The following is a 26428-nucleotide window of genomic DNA, read 5'->3' as shown; positions in this document are numbered from 1 at the left end:
ATTGTTTAAAATATGAATCGTATTGAGCTGTAATGTCGTATTGAGCTTTTCAAAATCTGTAATAACACTCAATAAAAATAAGCAATAGGCTTTGTTTAAATCTGAAGATAAAAAATGAAAAATGTTTTCTTCTCTGCTGACAGAAGTTTTGGGAGTAAACTGATTCATTTTCAGATTTTTGGAGGTTCCTTCATTTGTTTTCAGCTTCTTATTAGAAGTGCCTTCCTCTATTTCTGAATGCCTTTTTTGACTTTCTATCTTTAGCATCTTTTCACTCATTTTTGGGATTTTAAACAAAGCCAAAGATGAAGATGTTAAAGTCTTTGACTTCACTTCATCGTGAAAATATGCCAATAGTGCATCCCATTGGTCTATTACTCTGGACAGAGATCTCCCCAAGGACAACCATCGAGAGCAGACGTGCTTTAATATCTTCCTCACTTCTTCACTGTGAAGACTTTGAAACAACTTCAATTTCTCCTTCCTCTTACAACTTTTTTCTAGATAGTAATATATATCCACTAAAGTTTGATCAACATCAATGGGCAATGTTGCAGCTGCTTTTTCTGCAGCCAAATTCACTAAATGGCACAAACATCCCATTATAACTAAATTTTCGTGCTTTTCTTTGAGAAAAGAAATCACGCCATTCTTCTTTCCTAACATTACTGCAGCATTATCTGACCCAAATGCTATGCAGTTTGTCAAAGGTATCTTCAAATGCTCCAGTTCATCCAAAATAAGGTTGGATATGTTTCTCCCAGTCGAATCAAGACTTAGTTCCACTAAGGACAAAATCCTGGATTGAATTGTTGATGATTCAGCAACGTTGTAAGTCGCAACAATGGGATAAAGCTTAGAATCCATATTGTCATTGCTTCCATCTATTGCCAGAGAAAAGACAGACTTCTGAAGACTGCAAACAACTTCTTCTTTGAAACTTTTAGACAGCTCACTTACAATAGCAGCAGTTTTTGTTCGCCCGTATGAATATTTTTTTGCTATTTCTGACTTCAGAAACATTTTTTTAAACAATGCTCCTGCATGATCGGCAGCTGTCAGTGGTATATTATGCTCAATGAGAAAGCTGGTGAACAGACACTCCGCTCTAATTACATCATCATCAGCACTTGTTTTTTCGAAAAAATTACTTATTGTGGAATTTCCAGGTGCACATTTAACATTTTTAATATGCTTTTTGGATTTTAAGTGCTCATTAATATCATTTTTTCCGCCATGACAAATCATAAAGTTGCAGCTGCAAACGCTACAAAATGCGTATTTATCGCCATCTCGAGATCGCAAAATTCCAGGAAAATCACTACAGTACGATTCCTTAAATGATTGTAGATAACGTTTGCTCATTTTCGTAAAAAAGAAAACACTAGGCAAGCCTAACAATACCGTGTGCTACTAACGAAAGTAAACAGCGACACAACTGACGGTTCCCCTAACCGGCGCCAATGCGCAGAGCCCTCCATCTTCCTTCCCCTCCCCCCCATATTCAACGGACTCCTCTGAAGTTCCCGTAACCGGCGCCAATGCGCAGAGCCCTCCGTCTTTCTTCCCCTTCCCTCCCCTATATTCAACGGACTTCTCTGAGTAGGCGCGCGCTTCTTCATAAACTGACGTCACAGTAACACCCTCAGCGGAGTTGGCGAATTCTTCGAAGAACAGGTTGTTTCTCCTTACTATGGTAGCCCGCAACGCAATTTCGGCGCACATTTTAGAGCATTGCTCCGCAAAAGGCTCGTAAGCGCTAAATTTGGCGAGATTTTATTATTTTTCCAAAAACTCGGGACAAATCCGGAAGATTTTGCTCTTACCCGGAAAAACGGAAAAAAGGAAGAAAATCCGTAAAACTTCCGGAAAATCCGGAAAGGTTGGCAGGTATGAACTATCCCTTTTACAATCATTTCCACACACTTTAAGTGCAACTTACACTTTTTAGTGTAAACATTAATATATTTGCTCAAAGACTTGATTTAACAAGAAAGTTATCAACAAAAAACAGTTTAAAAAAACAAAATAAGATACAGAGCTCATACATTAGTTTTTTTGTAGTATAATGCAGAATCTTATAATACCATATTCAGCAAAAGTCATTCCATCTCTTTTGGCTCCTCTTAATGTTTCCCTTACAGCAACAGCAAGAGTACCTAATAAGAGTAAGATATATTTAATTTGAATTTGCAAGAAAAAATTCTTTGATTTCACAATAAATGATAAATAGTAAATGTGAGTAATAAAATGCATCATGACAGAATAATAGTGAATGAAGTTTAAAATTATATCTAGAATACAATTACTTTGAAGTAAAACTAATTTTTAAAAAAAAAAATAATAATATGACAAAACAATTCTACATATTTATTCAGTGCATCACAACAAACTTTCTTTTAACAAAATAAAGTGAATGCAAAGAACGGTTGCAATGAAACTAAGTGTTAACACAACCCAATAATGGATTTGGTTAATTGGTTACACTTGGAGGAGGGCTGGGTTTCATTTTATGTGATAGCCTTTAATGGATAGAAACAAACTAAATCCTTACTCAGAATAAGAGTGTTATTAAACACTGAATTAAAACAAGCTATTAAGTATAATTAAATAGAGACAAATTTTAAGAGAATTTTTTAAAACCAAATAATTATATTTAATGAATAACGATAAAGCATGAAATAGTAATTTTTACCTCCTTCAGAAATAAGAGAACCTCCTAAAACAATATATGCCTAAAAATAAATGAAATACATATATTATACAGAGCATTCCACTATGCATGGAGCAAAGTTAATTTCCAGACACAAAAAATTAAGAAAAGCCAAAATATTAAGAAAAGACATTAAGAAAATCTAATTCTTAAGAATATTTAGATGCTAAAAAAAATCAAAATTGATAAAAGATACTGATTTAAGAAATTTAAAGTGAAATAAAATTATTTTAATCACCTCACCCAATACAAGGACTCCATTGTGTTCGGATGTATTATTCCATCTATGCCATGATAAATTGACAATCCAGTACCCAAGAAAAAAATTCCAACTCCACTAACTAATGATGCAACATAACGCATATTGTGATATCCATACCTATAAAATTACGGACATATCTTTAAGAAGTTATATTATGTTTGTTTTGTTAACATAGCTATTTTGTAATACTTTCAAACATGATTGTTTTGACATTGGTATTGCTGTTCTGACCCTAAGTACTAAAAAGTCTTGGTACTTTCCATGATTTTTCAAAAGAACTTGTAACCTAGACATCTTACAAATTATTTTTAGTAGAACTTCTATACTTTTTATTATTAATAAAGAAATGAATTAAATGTCCTAGGAATTATTATAATTGAAGAAAATAAGTGTATAAATAATATTATAAAAATAAGTGTATTTTAAGTTATAAAAAAAAAACAATCTTAGGCTAATAATTAAAAAATAATTTCTTCTATTTGCAGAAAATAAGCAAAATTATTAATTTTTCATTTTTGTAGTTTGCTTTTAAATTATATTCGCTAAATTAAATCTGAAAATTATCTGTGAATTTTTTTTTTTTTTTTTGAAACATTAAGGCTTATATCTTCCCTACCTTGCGGCCAACAACGACCGTAAGTTTAGATCTGTAAATGTTACTTTTAAAATTATTTTTAACAAATAAACATTAAAATTATACTTTCTTATTTAGAAATAATCAACAAAAATCCTAGGTATTGATGTTATTTTAATGATATCCCCAACTTAAAATTTTACTAGTTTTATAAATGATGTTTTTCTCTCACAAAATAAATTAGACAATTACAAAAATATGTTTAGTTATGCATTAGAACACCACATAAAGCTGAAGCATTAGAAGTTTAGCATTAAACACCACATAAAGCTGAATGGTCAACTTGAAAAAACCGTGTAATTTTAAAGTAGCAATTGAGTCATTCAGATCCAAATTATGCTAAGCATACTTTTGAAAAAACTTAAATCTATAATTGTATCAAGACTTGTCTCAGTTTGAACATGAATATATATTTATTAATATTGACATGAGCTTAAGATTTAAATTTTTGGACAAAAGTTATAGTTAACATTAAAATGGTTTGTAATCACATTTACTGCATTTCCCATGTATCATCAAATCAATAGATAGCAAGTTCAATATCTAGGCTACTTAATTGCTATTTATATTTTAAAATAATATAAAAATGCATAAATTATAAGCTACAGCTGAAAGAAATTTTTTTAATTAATACAAATCAGCCATATTCTACTTCCAGAAGTAAAAAAAAAAATGATTAAATAAAAAAAAGTTAATGAATTACAAGATTTTAGCAGCACTAGGAGTTTCCATACGCTACTTCCAAAATATCATTTTGTTTACAAATTCATCATTCATTTAAATTAAACAAAACACTTCATAAAAATGAACTATAATGAAAATCCCATGTTTTGCATTGTTATTTTTAAAATTTTTGCAAATATATATGTTATAGATAATGCTTATGGCAACACACAATAGGTTAAATAAATGCAATTTGAAACTTTTTAGCAATAAAAAATAGCTATAAAGTAATAGCAATAAATAAATACGATAACTTGATTTCTCAATTTGTAGTATGAAATTATTTATAGCAGTTTAGGTAACAAATAATAAGTGTAATGAAACTGAATAGGCATTTAGAATCGAAAAGTAGTAGTAAAAAAACACTTTAACATGCTTTTAATTAGTAACGTATCATAAATTAGCATTTCATACACATTTTATTTATATTTATTAAACTAGTTATTTTATTTGAAAACAAAACCTTTTATCTGAAATAAATAATAAATTAATACATACGGATGATACTGAGTAGGAGTTTGAAGAGACTTTCTGATTCCATATGTCAAGAGAAGCTATTAAAAAGTATAAATGAGTATACATATTTAATCATAGTAAAAATTAAATGAGAAATGTATCATACCTGGTTACCAGTATCGGCTAATGAATGTATAGCTTCAGCAAACATACTATGAGAGCCAGTAAAGAGCCAGGCACTAAGCTTCAGAACGAAATTGGTTGCATTTCTTAAAGGAAAAAATATCTATTATAATGAGGAAAAATTCAAAAATAAACAATTAAATAAAAAGAGTAAATGAATAGTCTACAAAAAACAAACACCTTTATGAATAACCTTGAATAATTTACAAAACAATTATCAGAATTAGTGACTATATTTAAGGTATACATATTACAACATAAAATTGCATTCTAAAATGAAACATACTCTGTTTTTTCCCCGTTACATTTGCAGAGTGTACACTTTTAAGCACGAAATAGATTGAACCAGAAATAGAAACTTCTACTTTATATGATTTAAAATAATAAACATTTTGAGTTATTTTAAATGTAAATGACATACAATACCTATATCTATATACCAACTTCTAACAGTGCTTTTACACAGTTGTGGATAAAGTTTCCCTTAGTAAGTAGAATAATTTTTCATACAAATTTAAAAATGAAACATTTGATAGGTCAGAAAATGTCAGGAGTAATCCTTTGTGATATGATATTGATTAAGAGGAAACTATGTTGAAACCAAAGTATATTCATTAAATTTCGGATGCTTTTTGGTGCAAAATGGAACAACTTCATCAGCAGAATAAAATGGTAGAAATGGTTAAAACAGAGATAAAGCAAATCAACAGCTGCAATTGACAGCAATGATATAAATTAACAATCATAGCTAGCATAACATATTGGTTTGTATTATCTGATTTTACCATTCATGCCATTTTATCCTGTCACTGAAAAGTCAAACTGGTTCATTGAAAGGCTCCTTGATTTTAATTTACTACTTGTATACATATTGTTTTTACGTTATCATTTAATAGGCATTCCATGACTTATATCTTTTCAAAATGATAAAATAAGCTCCAATACATTTAATAGTAAAAAAAATTAATAAACAAAATTTATGAAAGTATTGTAAGGTTTGCTTCCAATTAAACTTACAAAACATTTAAATAAATTAGTCCTAACATGAAAAAGAAAAAGCTTTTTTCCAAAAGTTCCATTAAGAATAAAGCTGTAAATCACAAATTGAAAAAAAAAATGAAGGAAATGATATGGAGACATTTAAAAAAAAAAGGGGGAATAAAAGTGGATAACAGCAGTTTTAAAAACTTTCTGCAATTTAATTCATAAATGGAACTTAAACTTCACAGTAGTTGTCATAATTTAAAGTAATTGTTAAATATAATGTATTATATATTAAAAAATTTATAATGCATTATATTTAATAAAAAAATAATTATTTGAAGGAAAATCTAATTAACCTATAATTTATCAAGCAATGCTTATTTTTTTAACTTTAAAATTCAAATAATTTAAAAACATAAAAATGATATGATTAAAATTGCATATGATAAAAATAGCATATTTTAATTATTTAAATTAAATCACTGTTAGAAAACATAGTCAATAGTGCAACTGAAAGACTTCAATACCAAGACAACTATATTTGCAATATAGTTGTCCACACAGTTGCTAACTTATAAACACTATATGCACTCTAGTAAATATCACTTCACTGAATCTTTTTGAGCCAGTATCTACATAAAGACTTTTACTATAGTACATAATATAGAAACAAACAATGATCATAGCACTTTTTCAAGGGGGGGTGAACAAAAAAGTACAGAATAAACAGTTCAGAGAAAAAGTACTGATACTTGGAAAACAGAGTGAGGAAAAAGAACTTGGCCATTATAAAGCAAATATTATTTTTTTTTAAAAATTAAACAAGCATTTCAAAATTATTAAACAATTATTTCAAAATAATTAATAAAATAGCAAATAATTTTTACTTTTGTACATCAAAAAATTCTTAAGATACATAATATGTATAATGCTTACTAATAATTATACATATAGTCTATATTTTTATTAAAAAAAAACAAATAATATAATTTTAATATTTTTTTGTGTTTCTCCAAATTGATAATTTTTTGACTTGTTGCATTTTGAGAATAGTAAGAATTTTCAGGGGAAAATTAATATTTACAATTATGCAAAATATCATATCAATGACTGATTAAATTTAAATTTTTCAAAGTTTCAAACAGTTTTTATGGTTTAATTATTTTTACAGACTCATAAGTAGATATCTTTAGTTTTAATTTTTAAATCACATAATTTTTTTAATTATCTTACATTTAAATGTTTTGGCTTTAAAAAAAAATATTTGCTTAAAAAAAAATAATATACTTACATTATAACAGCAGTCATCACAACTCTACCAGATGTCCTCAAGATCATTTCTTGACGCTACGAAACAATAGCATCATAAAATGACATCATAGAATTATACAAAAGGAATTACTATAAACATTTTATAAACCTTAAATATTATTTTAATTTAAGGAGTATTCTGCAAACAATATTTGAAGAACTTTATAGCCCCCAATTATTATATACATCTTTAATACTTACTTCAGTACAGAAAAATTACTTTACGAAATAAAAAGACAAAATCAATTTTCAGCCAATCATAGTTTATTAAATTTATTTTTAAACTAACACTTATTGTATGAAATTTTCATCAAGATTTTTCATATTTTCAATGAAATGTATTTTTTTATTGAATAATATAGGACAGCTAGTCTTTACATACTACTGCCTTAATATGGTGATGACATAATAAATAAATTAAAATTTCTCCACAAGCTTAAAAAATAGTAATATTTTTGCTTGTAGTGAAAATACTAACAACTAATTTACTAACAAAATGAAAATAGTCCCCCTCCCTGAATATTTTTTTTGCTTTTATCATTAAAATAATTACATTTTAACAAATGTATTAAAATATGTAATAATTGCAATAAAATTTCCTGCCGAATACAGCAGATTATATCAAAATCAATAATAAATATCTCTAAGTCAAAATGACTAAAAATGCTTCATTGTAAGGGATTATGTTAAATAAATTAATTAATTGTTAATATTATTGATACGTCAAAAAGTTTTTATATTGAAAAATGAAAAAGCATTAAACACAATTTAAAATTAGTTGAAATTTGAATAAAATATCCATCTTAGTTAGGAATCCTATTAAAGCAAAATCTGCAATACCTTACGTTCTTCTTCATGCATTGTGGAACGGGAATATTCTTTCAAAATCTTTTTCACATGGAAAATATCTAAAGAAATTTAAAGTAAAATGAAAAGCAAAACTCACTATCATGTAAAAAAAGTATTTAATATGTATTTCAACATAGTATATTAACAATTAAGATTTCCTTACACATATGTTCATCACTTTCATAAACCAGAGGTTCTTATTACAACACATGCAAATAATTAGCAAAATATAAAATAATGACAGGAATCTATTTCAATGGTGTTCTATTCCTTTAAAGGTAAATTAGTGGCAACATTTTGTCCCATTTGCTGAGCAAGAATAGATACAAAACAAAAAAATATACAGACAAGAGAAACAAAGTATAAATTAAAAGTTATTTTTGCACATTGACAAGGTAAATAAAAATTTATGATATTAATTTAATTTTAAGTTCACAAGCATCATTTTAATTTTTATAATTTCTCTTTTTCGAAGCTTTAAAAAAAACTCTTCATATATTTGCAGCAAAGAACAAAAAATAGGATTGATTGCTAGTTTTGAAGAAATTTCCCAATGAATAAGGACATTTTCAGACTTGCTTGTTCAACACAAAATATTAATTATTCAAAAATACGAACCTATCTTAATCTATGACATGCCTATGTCAACATTTGTCTCTTATCAATAATTTTAAAGTGCAAGTTAATTAAGAAAATGGATCACTTTTCTTTACAGTTATTCCACTTTTAAAAGTTCTTTGATATTTTTCTCTGAGCAGTTATATAAAATTTCAACAGAACATGACACACTCACTGGCAGTTACATACCAGAGAGAGATGAAATTTTTACTGATATTTTCTATCAACAAATCATTAAACAGCAATTGTATTTTTTTTTCTAAATAATTTTAAGAAATAAATCCTGTTTGCATGTAATGCTTGTTATTCAAGATCAAGAATTTATGCATAAAATATTTAACTTTAATTATATCTTTTGAAACTGAGCTGAGCTAAACTTTACTTACATACAAAATAGCTGAAAATTTACTAAGGATAATAAGAAAAAGTGCATTATTAAAGAGTTAAGTGCTAGTATTAACACTTTAATAATTCTTATATGCTGAACTAATTTTAACCAGAAAAGAAACATGAATCTTGAAAATTATTATAAAGGTAAAAGGTTTGAAAAACCAAAGATATGAACAGCATAATACAAGAGACATAAAAAATAAGTTTCAAAAATTCTTATAAAAACGAAATCAATATTAATCTTTACACAATAAATATTAAACTGAAATATTTGAGCATTATAAAAACATACATCTTTTTGCAACTATAAACATTAATTTAGTAAACTAGAGATTGTACACTAAATATCATATTTCAAAATACATTTTACTAATTAAAAAGGTTTGTATGAATTCTTACAAAACTATTTAAAACGAAAAAGAAATATTAAATAAATAAGCTCATAAATATTTAATTGAAAAAATGCACTTGTTTCTGAGTTAAACCTGACTTTATTTAAAATACTAAATGCACTTTCATAATATAGTTATTTCTTGGAAAGTACATGAGGTAGGTGTGATAAGTTGTAACAATAGAACCTTATTTAAGTAACAAAAAGAAATTATAAAAAATACAATATTAAATTTGCATACTATTATCAGTGGCGTAGCCAGCGGAGGGGGCAAGAGGAGACAGCTGTCTCCGAGCGCTGTTTTGGAGAAGTGCCAAATTCGAAAAAAAAAAAATAATAATAATTTTCAAAATAAAATGTTTTTTTTTTTAAAATACATCTAGCTTAATTTGCTAATTAGGTCTGATTTACCTAAAAATCGAATTATTATTGTAGTTTGCTGTTCACGCTAGTTTCCTTTTTGTTGGCAAATTGCTGACATATTGAAAGAAAATTACAAAACTGCCCTAAGAAATGCTGATCAATTAATTAATCAAAAAACAATAACCACAATCAAAAACACCTAAATGTTATTGAAACTAAGTTAATATCATAAACTGAGAAATTTTAAAAAGAAATTGAATGATTATAAATGAATTGGAAGTTTGTGAAGTTATCGAGTTTTGTTGTTTTAAAATTTCAAGATTTCATACAATATAATAATTGCGGTCATGGTCTCCATTTTTACCTAACCTAAACCTTAAAATGGTCAGGAAGCCTGAGATCATATTGTAAAGAAGAGCAAATACAGAGTTTCTCGAGGCTGCTCCAAATCCTAGCTATGCTTCCCACTGTTGTGAGCAAATATTTTCAGCAATGAATTCTATATTGGATTGTAAGAAACCACCCCATTTCTGATTTAATACAAGTTAATAACCTAAAAGCCAATATAATTACACAATGTAATTCTATGATTTGAAAACACAGCAGTGGATCACAGAGTGTATTTTAAAAAGAAAAATTAAAGGTAGCACAATAGGCACCTGAAAATAATAAACGCAAATTTAATTGGCACACAGATCAAAAAAGATTCACCATCTCTGGATTAGACAAACAAATTGTCCAGAAAGGTAAAAATAGAATTTGTTATTATACTTAAAATTATTTTAAAAAGTGAATTTTGCTAAATGATTCGTAAATAATTCAGTTAATAAACTTGTAATAGCATTTTTCAGAATTCATGAAAATAATTCAACATGGCTTGCACACTTTCCTTTTTAAACATGTGAGTATTCAGTTTGTTTTATATTGATTTTTTCTTTCACACTTAACTTACCTGAACTCATTCAAATGTCTTTTTGTAAAAAAGAAATATTAAATTAATGAAAGATATGAATACATATAAGGATTTAAATAGAAAATGCACAGATATAAAAATATGAACTAAAAATGTTCTATAACACTGTTTCAATGCTACACGTACTATTTCTATATTGCTCTTCTTCTTCTTGACGCTTTTTCAGTTCACGTTGCAAAGCTTCTTGACTTCCCCAGACTTCCATTGACCTACAAATTACATGCATTCATAAATTCAAAATTTATAAATTTTCATTCCAACTAGATTTTATTAACAGCTATTTTTTAATTTTACTACAAATTTAACATATTTTGAACAAGAAATGTTTCTAGGTTACATACTTTTGCTCAATATCTCCACGTAGATAAACAGTAATAGGAGGATTATCTTCAAATGGGCTACGTCTTGTAATTGTTCTCAATGATTCCAAGTCGCTAAAACAATTTATAAAATATTTAAGATGTCATACTTGAGTTTACAGCCCACAAAATAAAAAATTTAATATCCTAAATAACTCTTGATCTAATGATCATGGTTCAAGGGCCTAGCTTTAATATACTAACTAATTAGTGCAGACAATATTTTAAGTAAAAAAATAATTTTAATAAATAAAAGTTCTCTGAATAAACATACCTTTTTTTTCTTTGGCAGATTTGAATTCTCAACCCTCAAAATATAGGAATAGCTGCAATCTGGTACACATGGTCCCAATAGTTTGAATAGTCGAAAGATTAGACCCCTTAATGTTAAATTTACTTTTTGCCATAACTAGAAAACTTTTTAAGCAAATTGAAACATTTTTGCACAAAATTATAAATTCAAAATATTTTCCCACAATTATTTATCCAAAAATAATTCGATGCAAAAAATAAATTTTAATAATTATTTAATAATAGAAAAAAAACTTTTGAATTGTAAGGTATATAAATTCTTTTATTAGGTAATTTTAGACTGAAAAATATATAATTTAAACATAATCAGTCCAGTGCTTGAGAAATTAAATTTTAAGTATACAAATTTTGAAAATTTGATAACTCAAAGACAATTTGACCAACTGCACTCAAATTTTACTTTGCCATTTAAAAATACATTCTTTAAAATGATGTAAAAATTTGTACACATTACAATGCAAATTTTTTAATTATTATTGAATAAAATAATAAATAACTGTTGCTATTATTATTTGCATGGCACTCTTTTTGGATAAATGCGTGTTCTGATTGAGTGTAAAAATTTTTCGATCCCCTTAAAAAGCTCTCAAGATATGGCTAAATATGCAAAAGTAAAATTAACATATAAAGGGGTCCAAATTTTTGACTGTGCTCCTGACCATACTACTACTGTGCAAATGAAAAACTTATAAATAAAAAAAAGTAAAATAGAATTTCAGGAAACTGATAAAATAAAATTATTTTTGAAAAACATTCGTTTGCAATATGTAGCTTATCAAATATATAAAAATCTCAATTTTGACTCTTTTGTCCTGTAGGATGATCTTTCTATTGCACAGTTGACTACTGGGACCATAATTTTTAGATTGAAGCTACCTCCCCCCACACTTTGAAAGTCAAAAATCTGAATGCATTGAGAAAAATTATGTTTCAGAGATTTTTTGTCTGACTTCATAACTTAAAGCATCGCATTTGCTAATATATGAAAATCCAATCATTATATCAAAAGTTATTCAAGGAGTTCACTCATTTATTTTGAGAGTATAAAAACATTAAGCAGCAGAATAAAATTAACAAAATATTATTTTATAACTCAGGAGAAATACCATAAAAGAAAACCTTCGAAAAAAATTACTATAAATATAAATATAGAGAGAAAGAGTTAAAAGTAAAATACAGAAGACTCTCTTAACTCCCTACATTTAATGATGAAATTGGGACTGAAGCACAAGCAAGTAGGGTGTAAAAAAATCTATCAAATCCTTTTCATTTTCTAAATGGAATCACTGAATAGGTATCAAGCATTAAAGGGTTTTAAAATACTTACACCCTTAAATAGATTTTAGGATGCATAATTTAAACATATTTCAGGGCATATTTATACAAATACGGTACAGAACCCGTTATCCGGAAATCAGAAAACCGGAAACCAAAAAACCGGAACGAAATTCAATACATTTTCTCGCCATTTTAAAAAAAAAAAAAATTTCCTCATAAGATTTTACGATTTTTCTTTCTTTTTTTAAAGATGTTTACTTTACCATCATATTGGAAATAATCATTAGTGTATTACTTCATCGTTTTTTCTTATTTTTAAGATTATTTCCAAATATTTTTTTTTTTAGTTGGGTTTAACTATAAAAAAACGGCTTTTCGTAGCGATTCAGGAAACCGGAAAAATCAGTTATCCGGAATAGCGATGGTCCCGGCCGTTCCGGATAATCGGTTCCCTACTGTACATCTTTATTAATTGACTTCTTATAGTAAGGACAAAATTTAATTTTATAAATTCTTCGCATCTAGTAATTTGGTTAAAGATTATGTATGCCATAAGTGTTGCTTGTATTTAACTTATAAAAGTTATATCTAAATGAAAAACCAGTTAATTTAATAATAAATAATAATTTATAGTAATGAATAATAATAATTCTTATATATTTTTAAAAATTTTCCAATCAAAGAAATTTTTTTAAAGGAATTCTTATTACTGACTCCACAATGGATAGAGGTAACAAACTTGGATCTGCTAGGTTAGTGATTAAAATCATCTCTCAGGGCACTTTAATAAATCTCCCTTATTTTTTAAAATTGAATTTAAATAAGTTATTTTTAAGTTTGTGCCATTTATAAATTGCTTATAATTGTTGAAATATATTTATATTGGTTGATTAATAATTTGCATCCCCTTTAGCATTTAAATGAATTGATTGAACAAATTCAACTAATTGGTTCAGATCATTTTTTTTCTTAGCCATATTTAATAGTCCTGATAATTTATATCATTTTTAATATCATTTAATTTAGATTTATATTCAAAAAGTTACACTAGAAAAAAACCCACCAGGGAAATAAACAAGTGTTAATTAATTATTGAAAAAAGATTTAAAAAAGAAAAAAACATATTGTTCTGAATTAAAAATGATTATAAATTTTTCAAACTCTTTTACATCAGATTAATTTCAACTTTGATTGCATTGAGAACCTTCAACAACAATTCCTAATAACATTTTAACGCATAATATTGCTTAATTCAAATGATTTCTAATCTCACTAATAAAGGGTTTGATTTCTGTAGGTAAAAATTTTCTATTATTAATTATTTTAAAAAGCACAGAATATAGAAGCAGAGTAACAAAATATTTTATACAGTAGCACCTCATAGGGACAATTAATTGGAAACAATAAATGTCAGAAAATGAAGAATGCAAGCTATCAAAATATCAAATAATGATTTTAAAATTCATGAATTTACAATAAATACAAAAACATTTCAATTAAAAAATGCGCAAAAGGAATATGAATAATCACTTATTTTTTTTTTTATCTTTCTTTATATAAAATATTTAGAATTATTTAGGAAAAATAATTAGAAATTTTGGTTTGAACACTTTTCTTTTCAGCACAAGCAATAGATTTTTGAAATTAGTAATAGATTGAAGTCCATTTTTGGTAAATTCGTGTGATTACAGAAAAATCCTCATTGTTTCAAAGGCTTAGGCAGTTGTTAGAATTGGTTGTGATTCCCTTTTGTGGTCATTAATATCACTTTGCACATCAGTGTTGGCAGAATTTTTAACTGATAGATGCAGGAATTAGCTAGTTTAAAAAACGATTTAAGCAGGTTTTATTAACATTATAAGAATATCATTTGTGACATTAGATCAAACAAATGCAATAACTTAAGCATAATGCAAATACCAAAGAAACAAATTTAACACTATAATTTTTAATAAATAAAAAAATTTTAAAATTTGAACATAATTTTTTTAGTTTTTCATTTATAACCTTGGTTTCAGCAGGTACTCATTCATAGCTCGGATCGGAGTGATAAAATTTCTTTCTGTGAAAGATTTTGAGAAATCCATCTTCTTTCTCTCTTCCTTTCTTTTCTCTAAAAAGTATACATAACAAAATCAAATAAAGTAATAATTTAATATATATTTGACACTAATATAGCCACTAACTTACTGGATAATGCCTGTTGAGCTTCATTTTTCGCACTTGCTTTAGGTATTTTAGAATTATCTTTGCCATTCTTTACCTCACTGACAACATTTGACAAATGGAGATTTCTAGTGAAACATAGATGTTTCTGCTGAATTCTTGAAAACCAAAGATTACTAGTTTGGCATGTTTTAGGAAATATATAAAACAAGCAGCTCTCTGAACCTATTAAATAGTAATAGAGAGTTTAAATTCTCTTCATCCAATTTCATGATAAATTCATGAAATTAAAAATATTAAAACTAAGTTTATGTAATGTAAAGCATGACCTTTTAAAAACTTATTTAAATTTTATAATAAAGGGAAACTATTTCCTAAAAATAAAACTATCATTAATAATGGTTACATTCATAAACTTTGATTAGACATTTTTTTTAAAATCTTAAATTCAAAATTATATAATGAATACTTATAAATTTCTTAGGCAAATAAAATATGCACATAAAAAAAACATTTTACAACTTAAAAGAAAATAACTATACCTATTGTTTTGTGTATTAATAAAAATTTTCAATCCCTAAATTCGAATGAAAAAAGGGAGTACACCAGTAGTAAAATTGGGCATCTATTTATTTAATATTATTATCATTACATTTAATAAGATGGATCTAGTTATACAATTTTTTTTAGGTATAGTTGAAAGAGTACTAAAATTGCTTGCCATGACTTAGCCTGCTCTGTTATATTGTAAATTGAATCTATATAAACTATTAAAAAGTAATACTAATTATAAACTAAATGCATTCACAACATATCTTATTATTAAAAACAAATTTATTGTAATGACTTAGAATTATATACACACACATGTATACGTATATATACACACAGTGAAACCCCAGTTAAACGGACATTCTTGGGACCGAAAAATTTTTCTGCTTACGAGAGTTGTCTGTTTACGGGTTAGGTACCTTGATAATGAAATTTAACACTGTAAATTGTTTTTAGAATATATTCTAAGATATAGAAATAATTAAAAAATCTACAATAACTATCTACAAGGATATTTATTTAAACTTCAAAAAAAAAAAATTCTATGCAAAAAGAATATGAAATTGATACAAATACATAATTCCAGATGTAGCTACAGAAAAATGAAAATAATTTTCCTATTAACACAGATATTCAAGTTAGTAACATGATACTGAATAGGAGCTTTTAGTCCTCAGTTGGTTTCAGTTATTAGGTTTACACCCCCTAACACCTACCTATCACTTCATAGGAAACGTCGTTAATACCTCCTTGAAAGTAAGCCTCCCTCGATTCACAGAAGAAAAAAAAGCAATGCATACCTGTAAAGCATGAGGACCTATGGAATTGATTATTCACAATTGATCACCTATCAAGTGACTGAATAAATGTTTCATTGTATATGAACAACTCAAAGATTATACATCTGTTCTCTTTTTTTACCCCAGCTGTGTAAAATACAGTCTTCAAATTGATAAGAAAATTAAAAAAATTTCTTATCTATAAGCCTATTCTTTATAAGAAAATTAAAGAAATTTTCAGTGGAGAAAAAGCATTGAGCATATTTAAGACTTCATTTCAACATGAGGGTCTCATAACCTATGTGGTCGAGATGAAAAAATGCCGCTGTTCAAATTATTTCACAAGAGCAGTATCATTTTCTCTCCTTTCTTTGCAAAATAAGGCAAGATGACAGAAGAAAGATTGATACTTTAGTAGTGAAATAGTTTAACAATATTTTTAGTTATGGATAAGGAAAAAAATTTACATGCTTTAAAAATGGTGAAAAGTTGAAATTTTTTCTTGCAATTCAAAGTATAAATATTTTGTATTAAAAAAATTTAGAAAAAGTAGTGTCTGGATTAAAGAGATAGAAAATGTTTCAGGGCAAAAATGACTGCCTGCCTCCGGTTACCCGAGTGCCTGCTGTGCGGAGAATGTATTTAATGAATTATTCATCGAAGATTCTCAGGGAATTAAAAATATGACCATAATTAAAGGGGCTCGTTTTGCAGGAGTGTCCATAACAGATTTCACTGTGTGTGTGTGTATATATATATATATATATATATATATATAAATAACTATGAAAAATGAGTTTAAGTCATATATATACTGGTTATACTGTTATATTTAATTTTTTTTCTGAACAAAATGCACAATTAGTCATATTTTTAATTGTTTTAAATACTGAAGGAAATGAAGATACAAAACTATTAAAACACATATATTTTTTTAGTAAAATACGTATTTTTAAAACCAATGCTCAACTTTGCAACATTTTTATATAAATAATAATAAATTGCATTAATACTGCAAATATTTTCCTTAATGATCCTTTTTTAACAACCACAAATAAATTTCAGGTACAGCTCAAGTTTTTTAAGCCTATTCTACTTGACTCATACAGTTTTATCTACTTTCATAAACTACAATTTGGCAACGCACATTAAAAAATTTTTAGATTATTTTTAATTTTAACAACATAATGCATAAATACTATGTTCAAATGTTGTAATATAGTACCGAAGATGTGAATATTTTAAAAAATTATGTCTTATTAGGTTTTTTTTTCTTTCATAGAATAATTATAAATTATTTCTTTCGTTAATTCATTTTTAACATTTCATAATATAAGGATTCTAATTACTGTCTAAGACTTATACCAAACTAACTTTTATCATGAAGTTTTGACAAAAGAGCAAAATTATTTTTAGGCTGATTATTTATTTTATACATTGATTTTTTTTCATTCATTGATTTTTTTTTATTCATTGATTTTATTTCATCTTATAAACATTGTTGAACAGCCGACTCAATTTTGAGTTTACGACTATCAATGTTCAACTTTGTAGCGTAACAATTTTGAACCCAATTTAGTAGACAAGTGAAGTACTGAATCAAGAATTGGGAGAAATTTGCTTTTGTGGAGGACTTTTTGATGGAACTAACCCACATTTGCTTTAGATCAAGAGAAAAACTACGAATTTCTTTTTTCAATTCTGACGTTTTTAATACGCTAGTGTATGGCTTGTGAATTTCATATCCCGTCCATGAGTGTACATTTTCTAAGGCAGTTTATACACGATGATCCCATTGAAAATTTACAGTTTACTCCATCGCTTTTTTGACTGTTATTGCTACAGAATATAATTGTTTTTCATATCCTAATTTTTGTTGTAAAAATATTATGACAAGCAAAATTTAAACCCTTCATTTGAGAAAGCCTTTATTGATTTGCTCGATTCATGGCAATATTATATCATTGCAGTAATGCATGGTTAATATTGCATATTACAATATACACTGCACTACATATTACATGCTACAGACTACAAGATACATGGTCTCGTTGATCATTACTTTAGCATTTATTGTCATGTATTTTATTAACCACAAAAAATAAATAATAATAATAACATACATAATTATTTTTGCATAAAAATAAAAGTACTATGAAGCATGAATTTCAAATTACACATCTGAGTAATCACCTTTTTATAAGCTCATTTAACTACAATTTCATATAAGATCTCCACAGTTTTGTTGATCACTTTTTCATAAGTTATTGCAACAGATTTATCTTTATTATGAAATTATTATATGATTGTAATACTTTTTATGATACGGTCAATCTGAAAAAAGCTCAAATAAATTAGGTTATTTTTCATTCATTCAGTGCTGCCTATTTACATTATAGAGCAAGCTACTTTTGGTTATCGTATATAAAAAATGTAAACGATTCTTAGATAACCTAAGATTATTTGTTGCAATTTTATTTTTAAAGAAATCACTATATTTCTTTTTTTTCTTGGCAAAATATTGTTGCCTTAATTTCATAGACATGAGCCCTTTTTTCAAAAATAAGCCGCCATCCCAGAAAACCACTTCTTTTTTATTCATATACCATTTTAAAAGACATTGATTTTCTGTAATAATTACTCTGGTAAAATTATCTGTGTTTATAAGTTTAATTCCATTTACTATTAGAAATATTTACTCTGTTAAGATTATTCTCTACGGGCTAAATTTTTTTGAGTTTCTTTTTTCGGAAAGATATTAATAAATTTTAGTGATTTTAAAAGTATTTCTAAAACAAATACCTTTTTTTTTCAATAAAAAAAAACTGCACCTATAAATGTTCATTTTCTCATAATTTTCAGTTTAAATTATAGAAAAAAGCTTTCAAGTTATTTTTCAATTAATCATTTGTTAGTTTACTTTTTTGAGAAAAAAAATATGCAGAGAGAATGTCTTTTGCATGTGTTTAATTACTTTTATGAACTACAAATTTTCCTCTTATTTTTATGAGATAGAATTATTTTTCGAAATACACAAATAAAATAATATAAGAGGGTAATTTAAAAATTGTAGAGGAAAAAACTTAGTTACTACATAATATTACACATTTTAATAAATTTTTATGGTGCCCCTTTCAGAGAGAAAGCGCACAGTCCTTTTTTATTCCTAGGGCGAACTTTGTTTTCCAATGAGAGTGGATAGGATACGAAAAATCAAAAGAAGCAAATATGTTTTATCCCACAGAGCTTACATGATTTTTTATGTTTCTCACATTTATATTTATAGTGATGCTTTCAATAGAATAATACAGAAAAATAAATATTATTGTTTTTAAAATTCTCATAAAATATGAAATTTAATCGAAACAGTGATTATATTCAATGGATCAAATTACGGGAAGAAAAACAGCATATTTACTATTTACCTTTAATTTCATCCAATTTCCAGTAGAATTTAATGGCAGCAGGATTGTTAATCGGTACAGTAGAGGAAAGAATACGACTGAAACATAAGCGTAACTGTGAAAACTTTATACTTCTTTTACAAACCACAACTTTAAGCATATTTTTCCCCAACGATCTCAGCAATCTAAAATTTAAAAAAATCAATTAATTTTTTTATAAATTAAAAGAAAAACTTAAAAATTTATGAAATCAATATATAATAATTAATTCGTAAACAGCAACAACAAAATATTGTAATAAAATACCTAATCAACAATTAAATGCAATTGCTAATAATTAACTAATAATAAGAATTCATACTATTTTTAAGATCATTTTAAGTGTAAAAAATAGTTTGTAAAACCTAATTAGGGCAGCTAATTACAGGTACATTATTTTAATTGTTTATTTCATAAGATGCCATAAATTTTGCATTTGAGCTATAACTTTTTTTATTAATAGAAGTGGAATGACAAATGACCAAGTGGAATAAGTGCCTGAATTTCATCGATACATTGGACACAGTAAAAAAAATTCACAAATTAGACCCAAGAAACCCACCTTTTTAAGACAAAAATGTTTTTCAAAAGTGCTGATACACTTTACATATGAAGACAAAAGCACTGCTAAATTTTAAATGCTGTGGACTTAGGAACAATGTTAAAGTAAACTTTACAAATTACTACTGCAATAGTTATAGTTTATGTACATAAATAAGCCTTACTTTTAAAGGCTACCATTAAAGTATTCAAAATTAATTTCAAAAATTTGTGATGACAAACCTATGTTTATTTGGAAAAATATTCTCAAATAATGTTAATCTTCAAAATAGTGTCATACATTTTGCATTTCAGCTGTATTTTATTTTTTATTTTTAACAATGGAGATTTTTAAAGAGAAATATGGGCTACAATTTTAACAGAATAATTGTCAATCTTTTAAACAGTATCACACATTTTACATTTCAGTAATAAATGTTTCATAAATGGTAGAAGAACATCAAGTTTTATAGAAGAATATGTCGTAAAATTTTTAACATTAAAATAGACAGTTTATAAAGTTAAATAGTTCATTGCTCTTTTAGTTTATAAGGTGGTAATTGCTAACATAATGAATCCCTAAACTAATATTGTACTTGTTTTTTGTACTTATATTTAATTAATATTTAGTCCACATTCTTCCCCCTTTCCCGCCAAAATAATAATAATAATGTACTATTTTTTAAATTTAGCTCCAATCTGGTTTAGTACTAAATAATGTACAACAAAACAGAAAAAGAAATACTATTTAACAGATACCATGTTTGATGCTTTCATTTGTCATTAAAAAGCTTATTTTTTAATTCAAGCAAACAATCATATATCATATTCAAATAATATTGAATTTCATGAAAATAAGGAAAAAGATAAAATCACATTGAATAATACTTATTAGTGAACAATATTTTGGGACAGAAATGGTTATCAAATGTTTACAATGGATAATGTTTTAATATTGTATCATTTTTGAATGACTTAAATAGTTTTTATGAATTCTTTTAAGAGATATTATCAATAAACCCTCCCTTATTATTTCTCTTGCATAACATACTTGTTACATTAAATAACATACTTGTGCCTTTTGTAGTATTAAAAAATTTTAAACTAATACTTTTAACTGAAATAAACAAAAATAAATTTTGGTACATACCAAGGGGTTTAAACTAGTAAATAGACCACAACTTATCCCTCAGAACATGGCTTGCACTATATGCAGTTACACTGATAAACCACACTTAAAATTTTATGAGCCTGAAGCATTTAAAACAATTATAAAAATACAATAAATAAAATTCTTTTATTTAAAAATATAAACTAAGAAAATAGAAACAAACTAAGAAAGAAACAGCTGAATGAAAAGCAGTGCATATATTATTACTTGCTTATTGCTTACTGTCTTATTCCTTACAAAATCAAAGGGCTAATCCAATTATAGCTAATAAAAAATTTCTTTTCTTAAAACCACAATATATCTAAACATACAGAATGTTCCATAAAAACTACCTTAGAATGTTAATTTTATATATCTTATATAATTAAAAGTTTTTTGCAAATTTTAATTTCTCTCAAAATTTAATTTCATTGAATTAAACTTTGAAATTTGACTCTAAATGGATCAATTTTTAAATTTGTCTCTTTAGCATGGACATAGAAATAAAAACATAGTAAAAGAAACTTAGGAAAAACTTTTAAAATTTTTTTTAATCTCTAAACATTCCTATTGTTACAGAGTAAACCTATTTTAGAATTTACAATTTGCAAAAAAATTCCTATCAAACTGAGTCAAAGCTCTGCATTTACTCCATCAATGCTTTCGTAATTAAAATACTCAATATTCCTCTGATGATAATACTGAATACTCCAGACATAAAATGAAAGTGTTGATTTAAATACAATATAATTTTTTAGACAGATAAATAGTAGGTACTTTATGGATGAAAACATGTGTTATCATTCATATGCATTAAAAAAAGATGTTTGTTCATGTAAAAGTTTAATTCAAACAACAAACCTGGCAAACCATCTAAAAATTTTAAGATTTCTTGACTCCTGATATTTATTATACTCATATTCACTATCAAACACTTTGCATGTGGGGGTGCATTTTGCTTCGTTTTCAAATAACACTTTTTCTTATTCAAGGAAGATTTCTTTATTTGTACCAAAACCAAAGAAATCACTAAGTTAAAGGGTAAATTAAACTGTAGCAAGAGAAAAACTAATAAAAAAAATCATAAAGGACATGGTACTGGAAGAGTATAGCTTGTAACCAACCCCGGATATAACACTACATATATTTTTTTATTTAATTTTTGCATGTATAGAAACTATTAGGAGAGGGTAGTTGAAGTGAAAAAGTTCTTATAAATATCCTCCTCGAATGGATCCCTTATTCTCACTTCTAGTGTATTCATAATCCATATTTTGAACACTTTATCAATATTACTTAATTCATAATCAGCTTTGTATTTTATTTTCTGTTCAGACACATATTCCAAAAATAATCTTTTTTATGTGCGAAAGAAAGTGGTAGGTACAAAATAGCTCATTTTAAAATACTTTATTACACCAAGAAAATTTACTCAGATTTTCAAATTTCTTTATAATTCAGATATAAAAATCTAATTTTCAAGGAATGAAAATTTATCTTAGCACTAAAAAAAACTAAGCAATACATTTCAATCACCCAAAAGTCTGGATAATAGCAGTCCTAACAAATCGGCCTTAACATAACAACTAATTACAGGATAAACTGCCATTTCAGGTTTATAACTTAATTATTAAGTTCGAAACCTGAATATATAATAGTCAATGTAATAGGTACATTATTACTCTAAAGTATATGTAGTAGCAATAACTCTGCTGCTGCATATTCTTCAAAGTTTATGCCGATGAATAACAAAAGACAGACAATTTGGGACAACAAATCTACTTTAACTAAATAAATGAAGCATTGATGCTAAACATCTATATTAGAAAAAAATTGAATCTGAAAATAAAGGCATTAAAAAGTATTTCGGTTTACAATATTCATAACATTTTGTCATGACGATCTGAACATTTCATATTTGTACAAAATAATTATGAGCCAAATTAGCATTACTTTAAGTTTTTTTTTGAAAAAACTAAAATAATTTGTATCAAAAATCTAAATCTTTAAGATAAAGAGTGACATTACGACAAATAAAATCACTCACACTTACGTCAAATCAAACTAACACATTTCTCAGATTGTAAACATTACAAAACAAAACAGAACCCAAAACAGGTGATACGAGATGAGGCAGAAAGAATAAAGCGCCAAAAGGAAGACTATCACCGGAAATAACAAATTTGCGAAATGCTGTGGAGAAAGAGTTATTTTTTTTTTTCGCAGTAAAATTCCAATTTGAGATCTAAAAGAATAAGTTATAATTTAAAAATTTAATTAGATCCCCACAGCATTACAGTTGACCTTTTTTCAATTCATAAAATGATTTTTACGGAAAGTAAATTTAGCACGATATGTTACATCACTGCTACTACGCAGAGTAATAAAAACAAGTTCGAGAAAATTTTTTTATTTGAAGAGCAAGGCAATAGAATGCTCTATTGAGAGATTAGAATGCTCCATGGATGGTGTTTTCTACACTAGGGAACGCTGCAAGCTCGGTACCGCCTAAATTTCCGGGTTACTGTTTCCGTTGTATTTTAAAGCCATTTGGCATCATTGTGTTTTGAGATTCTTGCAAACAATGTATTTGATTACTTATTACTTGTGTTTACAATGCTAAAAGTGTTAACACTAACGTAAGATGGTGCACAACTTGCAACAGGAACAAACAGTAATAAACTTATGGAAAGAGGCCATATCAAGACTGCCAAAAAAGCGAGTTATTCAAAATCTAGCAACCATGTCACCTTTTTTAACAATATATCTCTAAGAAACTAAAGCAAATTTTCACTTCAAACTCACCAGAATTACATATTAACATTAATATCTTATGAAATATGGCAGATTTGAGCTCAGAAATTATCTAATTTATTTCTTTTATTGAAAACAAGATTATCCGTTTGAAAACATCACCTATCAGAATAACATGTAATAAGCAGCTGCAAACTTTTTAACCGGAACTAGAGTAGGTACCGAGCTCGAGATTGTTTACATTTCTATTGAAAACACCATTGCAACCGATTGCATTACGTGCGTTCGAATGTTTAGAAAGTTTATTTAAGACCAACTGCCCATGCATGCGCAAATTACATTACGTGTGATCGCATGCAACAGGAGTGTTCTCTGAGATTAAATGCTCCTGCATGCCATAACAAATAATCTTAGGGACTCGTCCTACTGAATGCGATTCACGCACTTCCGATTGCCTTCCAACGAAAATGAGAATCTGATTGGTGAGTTTTTAGCGGAACACATTTGACCAATCCGGTAATTTTTTTTTCTCGACGGCAATTTGAAGTGCGCGAATCTCATGTAGTTAAAACAGCTACTTTTTAAAAGAAAGCTCTAAATAAACAGGGGTTTTCCCCATATTTAATTTTGTTCTTGCTGTTCAGCCATTGTAGGGTAGTGTAATCTGCATTACTACATAATAAAATTTGCAAAAACACCTGTTTATTAGGACTTTTCTTTTTAAAAAGTCCAAAAACAACTTTGAAAATTGCTTGAAACTTTTAGAATATTTAAGACATTTAAACCAGATTTTTTTCTTTAGTTGCCAAATACGATTCACTACAAAATTATGGAAAACTAATTCAAAAAATTTTTCGTGCATACGCAGTACAGAACTATAAATAATCACATCTTGCGCATTTTTTAACAAAATTTTCTAACTTTAAAACAATAATTTTGAGATTAATTTTAAATTGCTCCAAAAATAATTTTAATTTTACTGAATAGGTTATACTGAATGATTTTACTGAATAAGTTATAGCAAAAAAAAAAGCAAAAAAAAAGACAAAATAATTCGTTTTTTTTTTTTTTTTTTNTTTTTTTTTTTTTTTTTATAAAAATGTTCATTTAAGCTAGATTAACGAAATTTTATTCCGTCATTGCAAATAACATCCAAAATAATTTATACAAGTTACACGCTTAATGCTTGATTTTTCTAGAATAGGGTGCTCAAAAATACTTGTTTTCTTTCGTAATTTATTGTCAGTCTCTCAAACCTCTGAAATCTTTAAACTTTATTGCGAAATATGGAAAATCTCATAAACTAAATACTTCAAAATTTATAAAATGGTCCTCTAACTATTTCTTGAGAAATTCAAAAAAAGTCAACCCAGGTTAAAATTTTTGCTGGAATTTGTTTGCTGGACAAGCATATAATGCTATGTACCAGCTAAAATACCAGCATAATCTTCATAATAAAATTTAAATAAGTTCTAGGGACCTACTTTAAATAAATATAACAAGGTCTAAGGATTTGATAAAAATAAAAAATTCTGTTTTCGCCTAAGCTGTCTGTGGAGCACATTAAGCTGGCAAGTATAAAAAAGCATGTAATAGATTGTTAAGGTATATCTAGCTTTCCATGCTTGGGAGCCAGCTTAAACAGCTAATAAGCATGAGATGCTTGCACATAGCATATCATGCTATTACGATGAATGCTAGGTATCTAGCATGTGATGCTGGCAAGCAAAAAAAAGCATATAATAAGCTTGTTAAGGTACCTACCTCTCCATGCTTGGGAGCCAGCTGAAATAGCTTATAAGCATGTCATGCTTGTACATAGCATATCATGCTAGTACGATGTATGCTAGGTATCTAGCATGTGATGCTGGCAAGCATAAAAAAGCATATAATAGCTTGCTATGGTACCTACCTTACCATGGTAGGGAGCCAGCTTAAACAGCTAATAAGCATGAGATGCTTGTACATAGCTTATCATGTTAGTACGATGTATGCTTGGTATCTAGCATGTGATGCTGGCAAGCATATACTAGCATGAAAATCTAGCAGACCTAGCAGTACATAGCAAAAACTAGCATATTTTTGTTGCTGGTACCAGCATGAATTTAGACGTGGGAAGTGCTTTTTCCATTATTGTAGGGTAGTTTATTTTGTTTTACCTGTTTTTTATTAACTTTTTATTTAAAGAAAAACATAGGAACTCAGAAAGAACCACTATTAAAGTAATTTAAAAAGCTATTAAATT

The 26428-nt window shown here is 27.0% G+C and overlaps 1 protein-coding gene across 5 annotated transcripts in view; it reads right to left on the bottom strand.

Moving 5' to 3' along the window:
• The window catches only part of LOC107450104 (Zinc transporter 49B), a 38589-nt gene extending 14972 nt beyond the window's left edge, over positions 1-23617 (bottom strand). The window contains exons 1-14 of one of the 5 annotated variants that reach the window (XM_016065837.4): positions 23483-23586; positions 21430-21530; positions 19722-19885; positions 14990-15190; positions 14807-14912; positions 11192-11284; positions 10977-11059; positions 8107-8174; positions 7247-7302; positions 4955-5057; positions 4831-4886; positions 2957-3092; positions 2696-2735; positions 2088-2159 (exon numbers count right to left, since the gene is read on the bottom strand). In XM_016065837.4, coding sequence (XP_015921323.1) covers positions 2088-2159; positions 2696-2735; positions 2957-3092; positions 4831-4886; positions 4955-5057; positions 7247-7302; positions 8107-8174; positions 10977-11059; positions 11192-11284; positions 14807-14912; positions 14990-15190; positions 19722-19860 — 1153 coding nt within the window. In that variant the 5' untranslated portion in view covers positions 19861-19885; positions 21430-21530; positions 23483-23586. Of the gene's footprint in view, positions 1-2087; positions 2160-2695; positions 2736-2956; positions 3093-4830; positions 4887-4954; positions 5058-7246; positions 7303-8106; positions 8175-10976; positions 11060-11191; positions 11285-14806; positions 14913-14989; positions 15191-19721; positions 19886-21429; positions 21531-23382; positions 23407-23476 lie in introns of those variants that run through there. The other 4 variants (XM_016065838.4, XM_016065839.4, XM_016065841.4 and 1 more) reach the window with 4 other exon arrangements.
• Positions 23618-26428: the final 2811 nt, after the last annotated feature.

This window comes from Parasteatoda tepidariorum, chromosome X1, assembly GCF_043381705.1.
Source record: "Parasteatoda tepidariorum isolate YZ-2023 chromosome X1, CAS_Ptep_4.0, whole genome shotgun sequence".
Taxonomy (NCBI): Eukaryota; Metazoa; Arthropoda; class Arachnida; order Araneae; family Theridiidae; genus Parasteatoda; species Parasteatoda tepidariorum.
The sequence above is the reverse complement of the archived record's forward strand: the minus strand, read 5'-3'. Positions and strand labels throughout refer to the sequence as shown.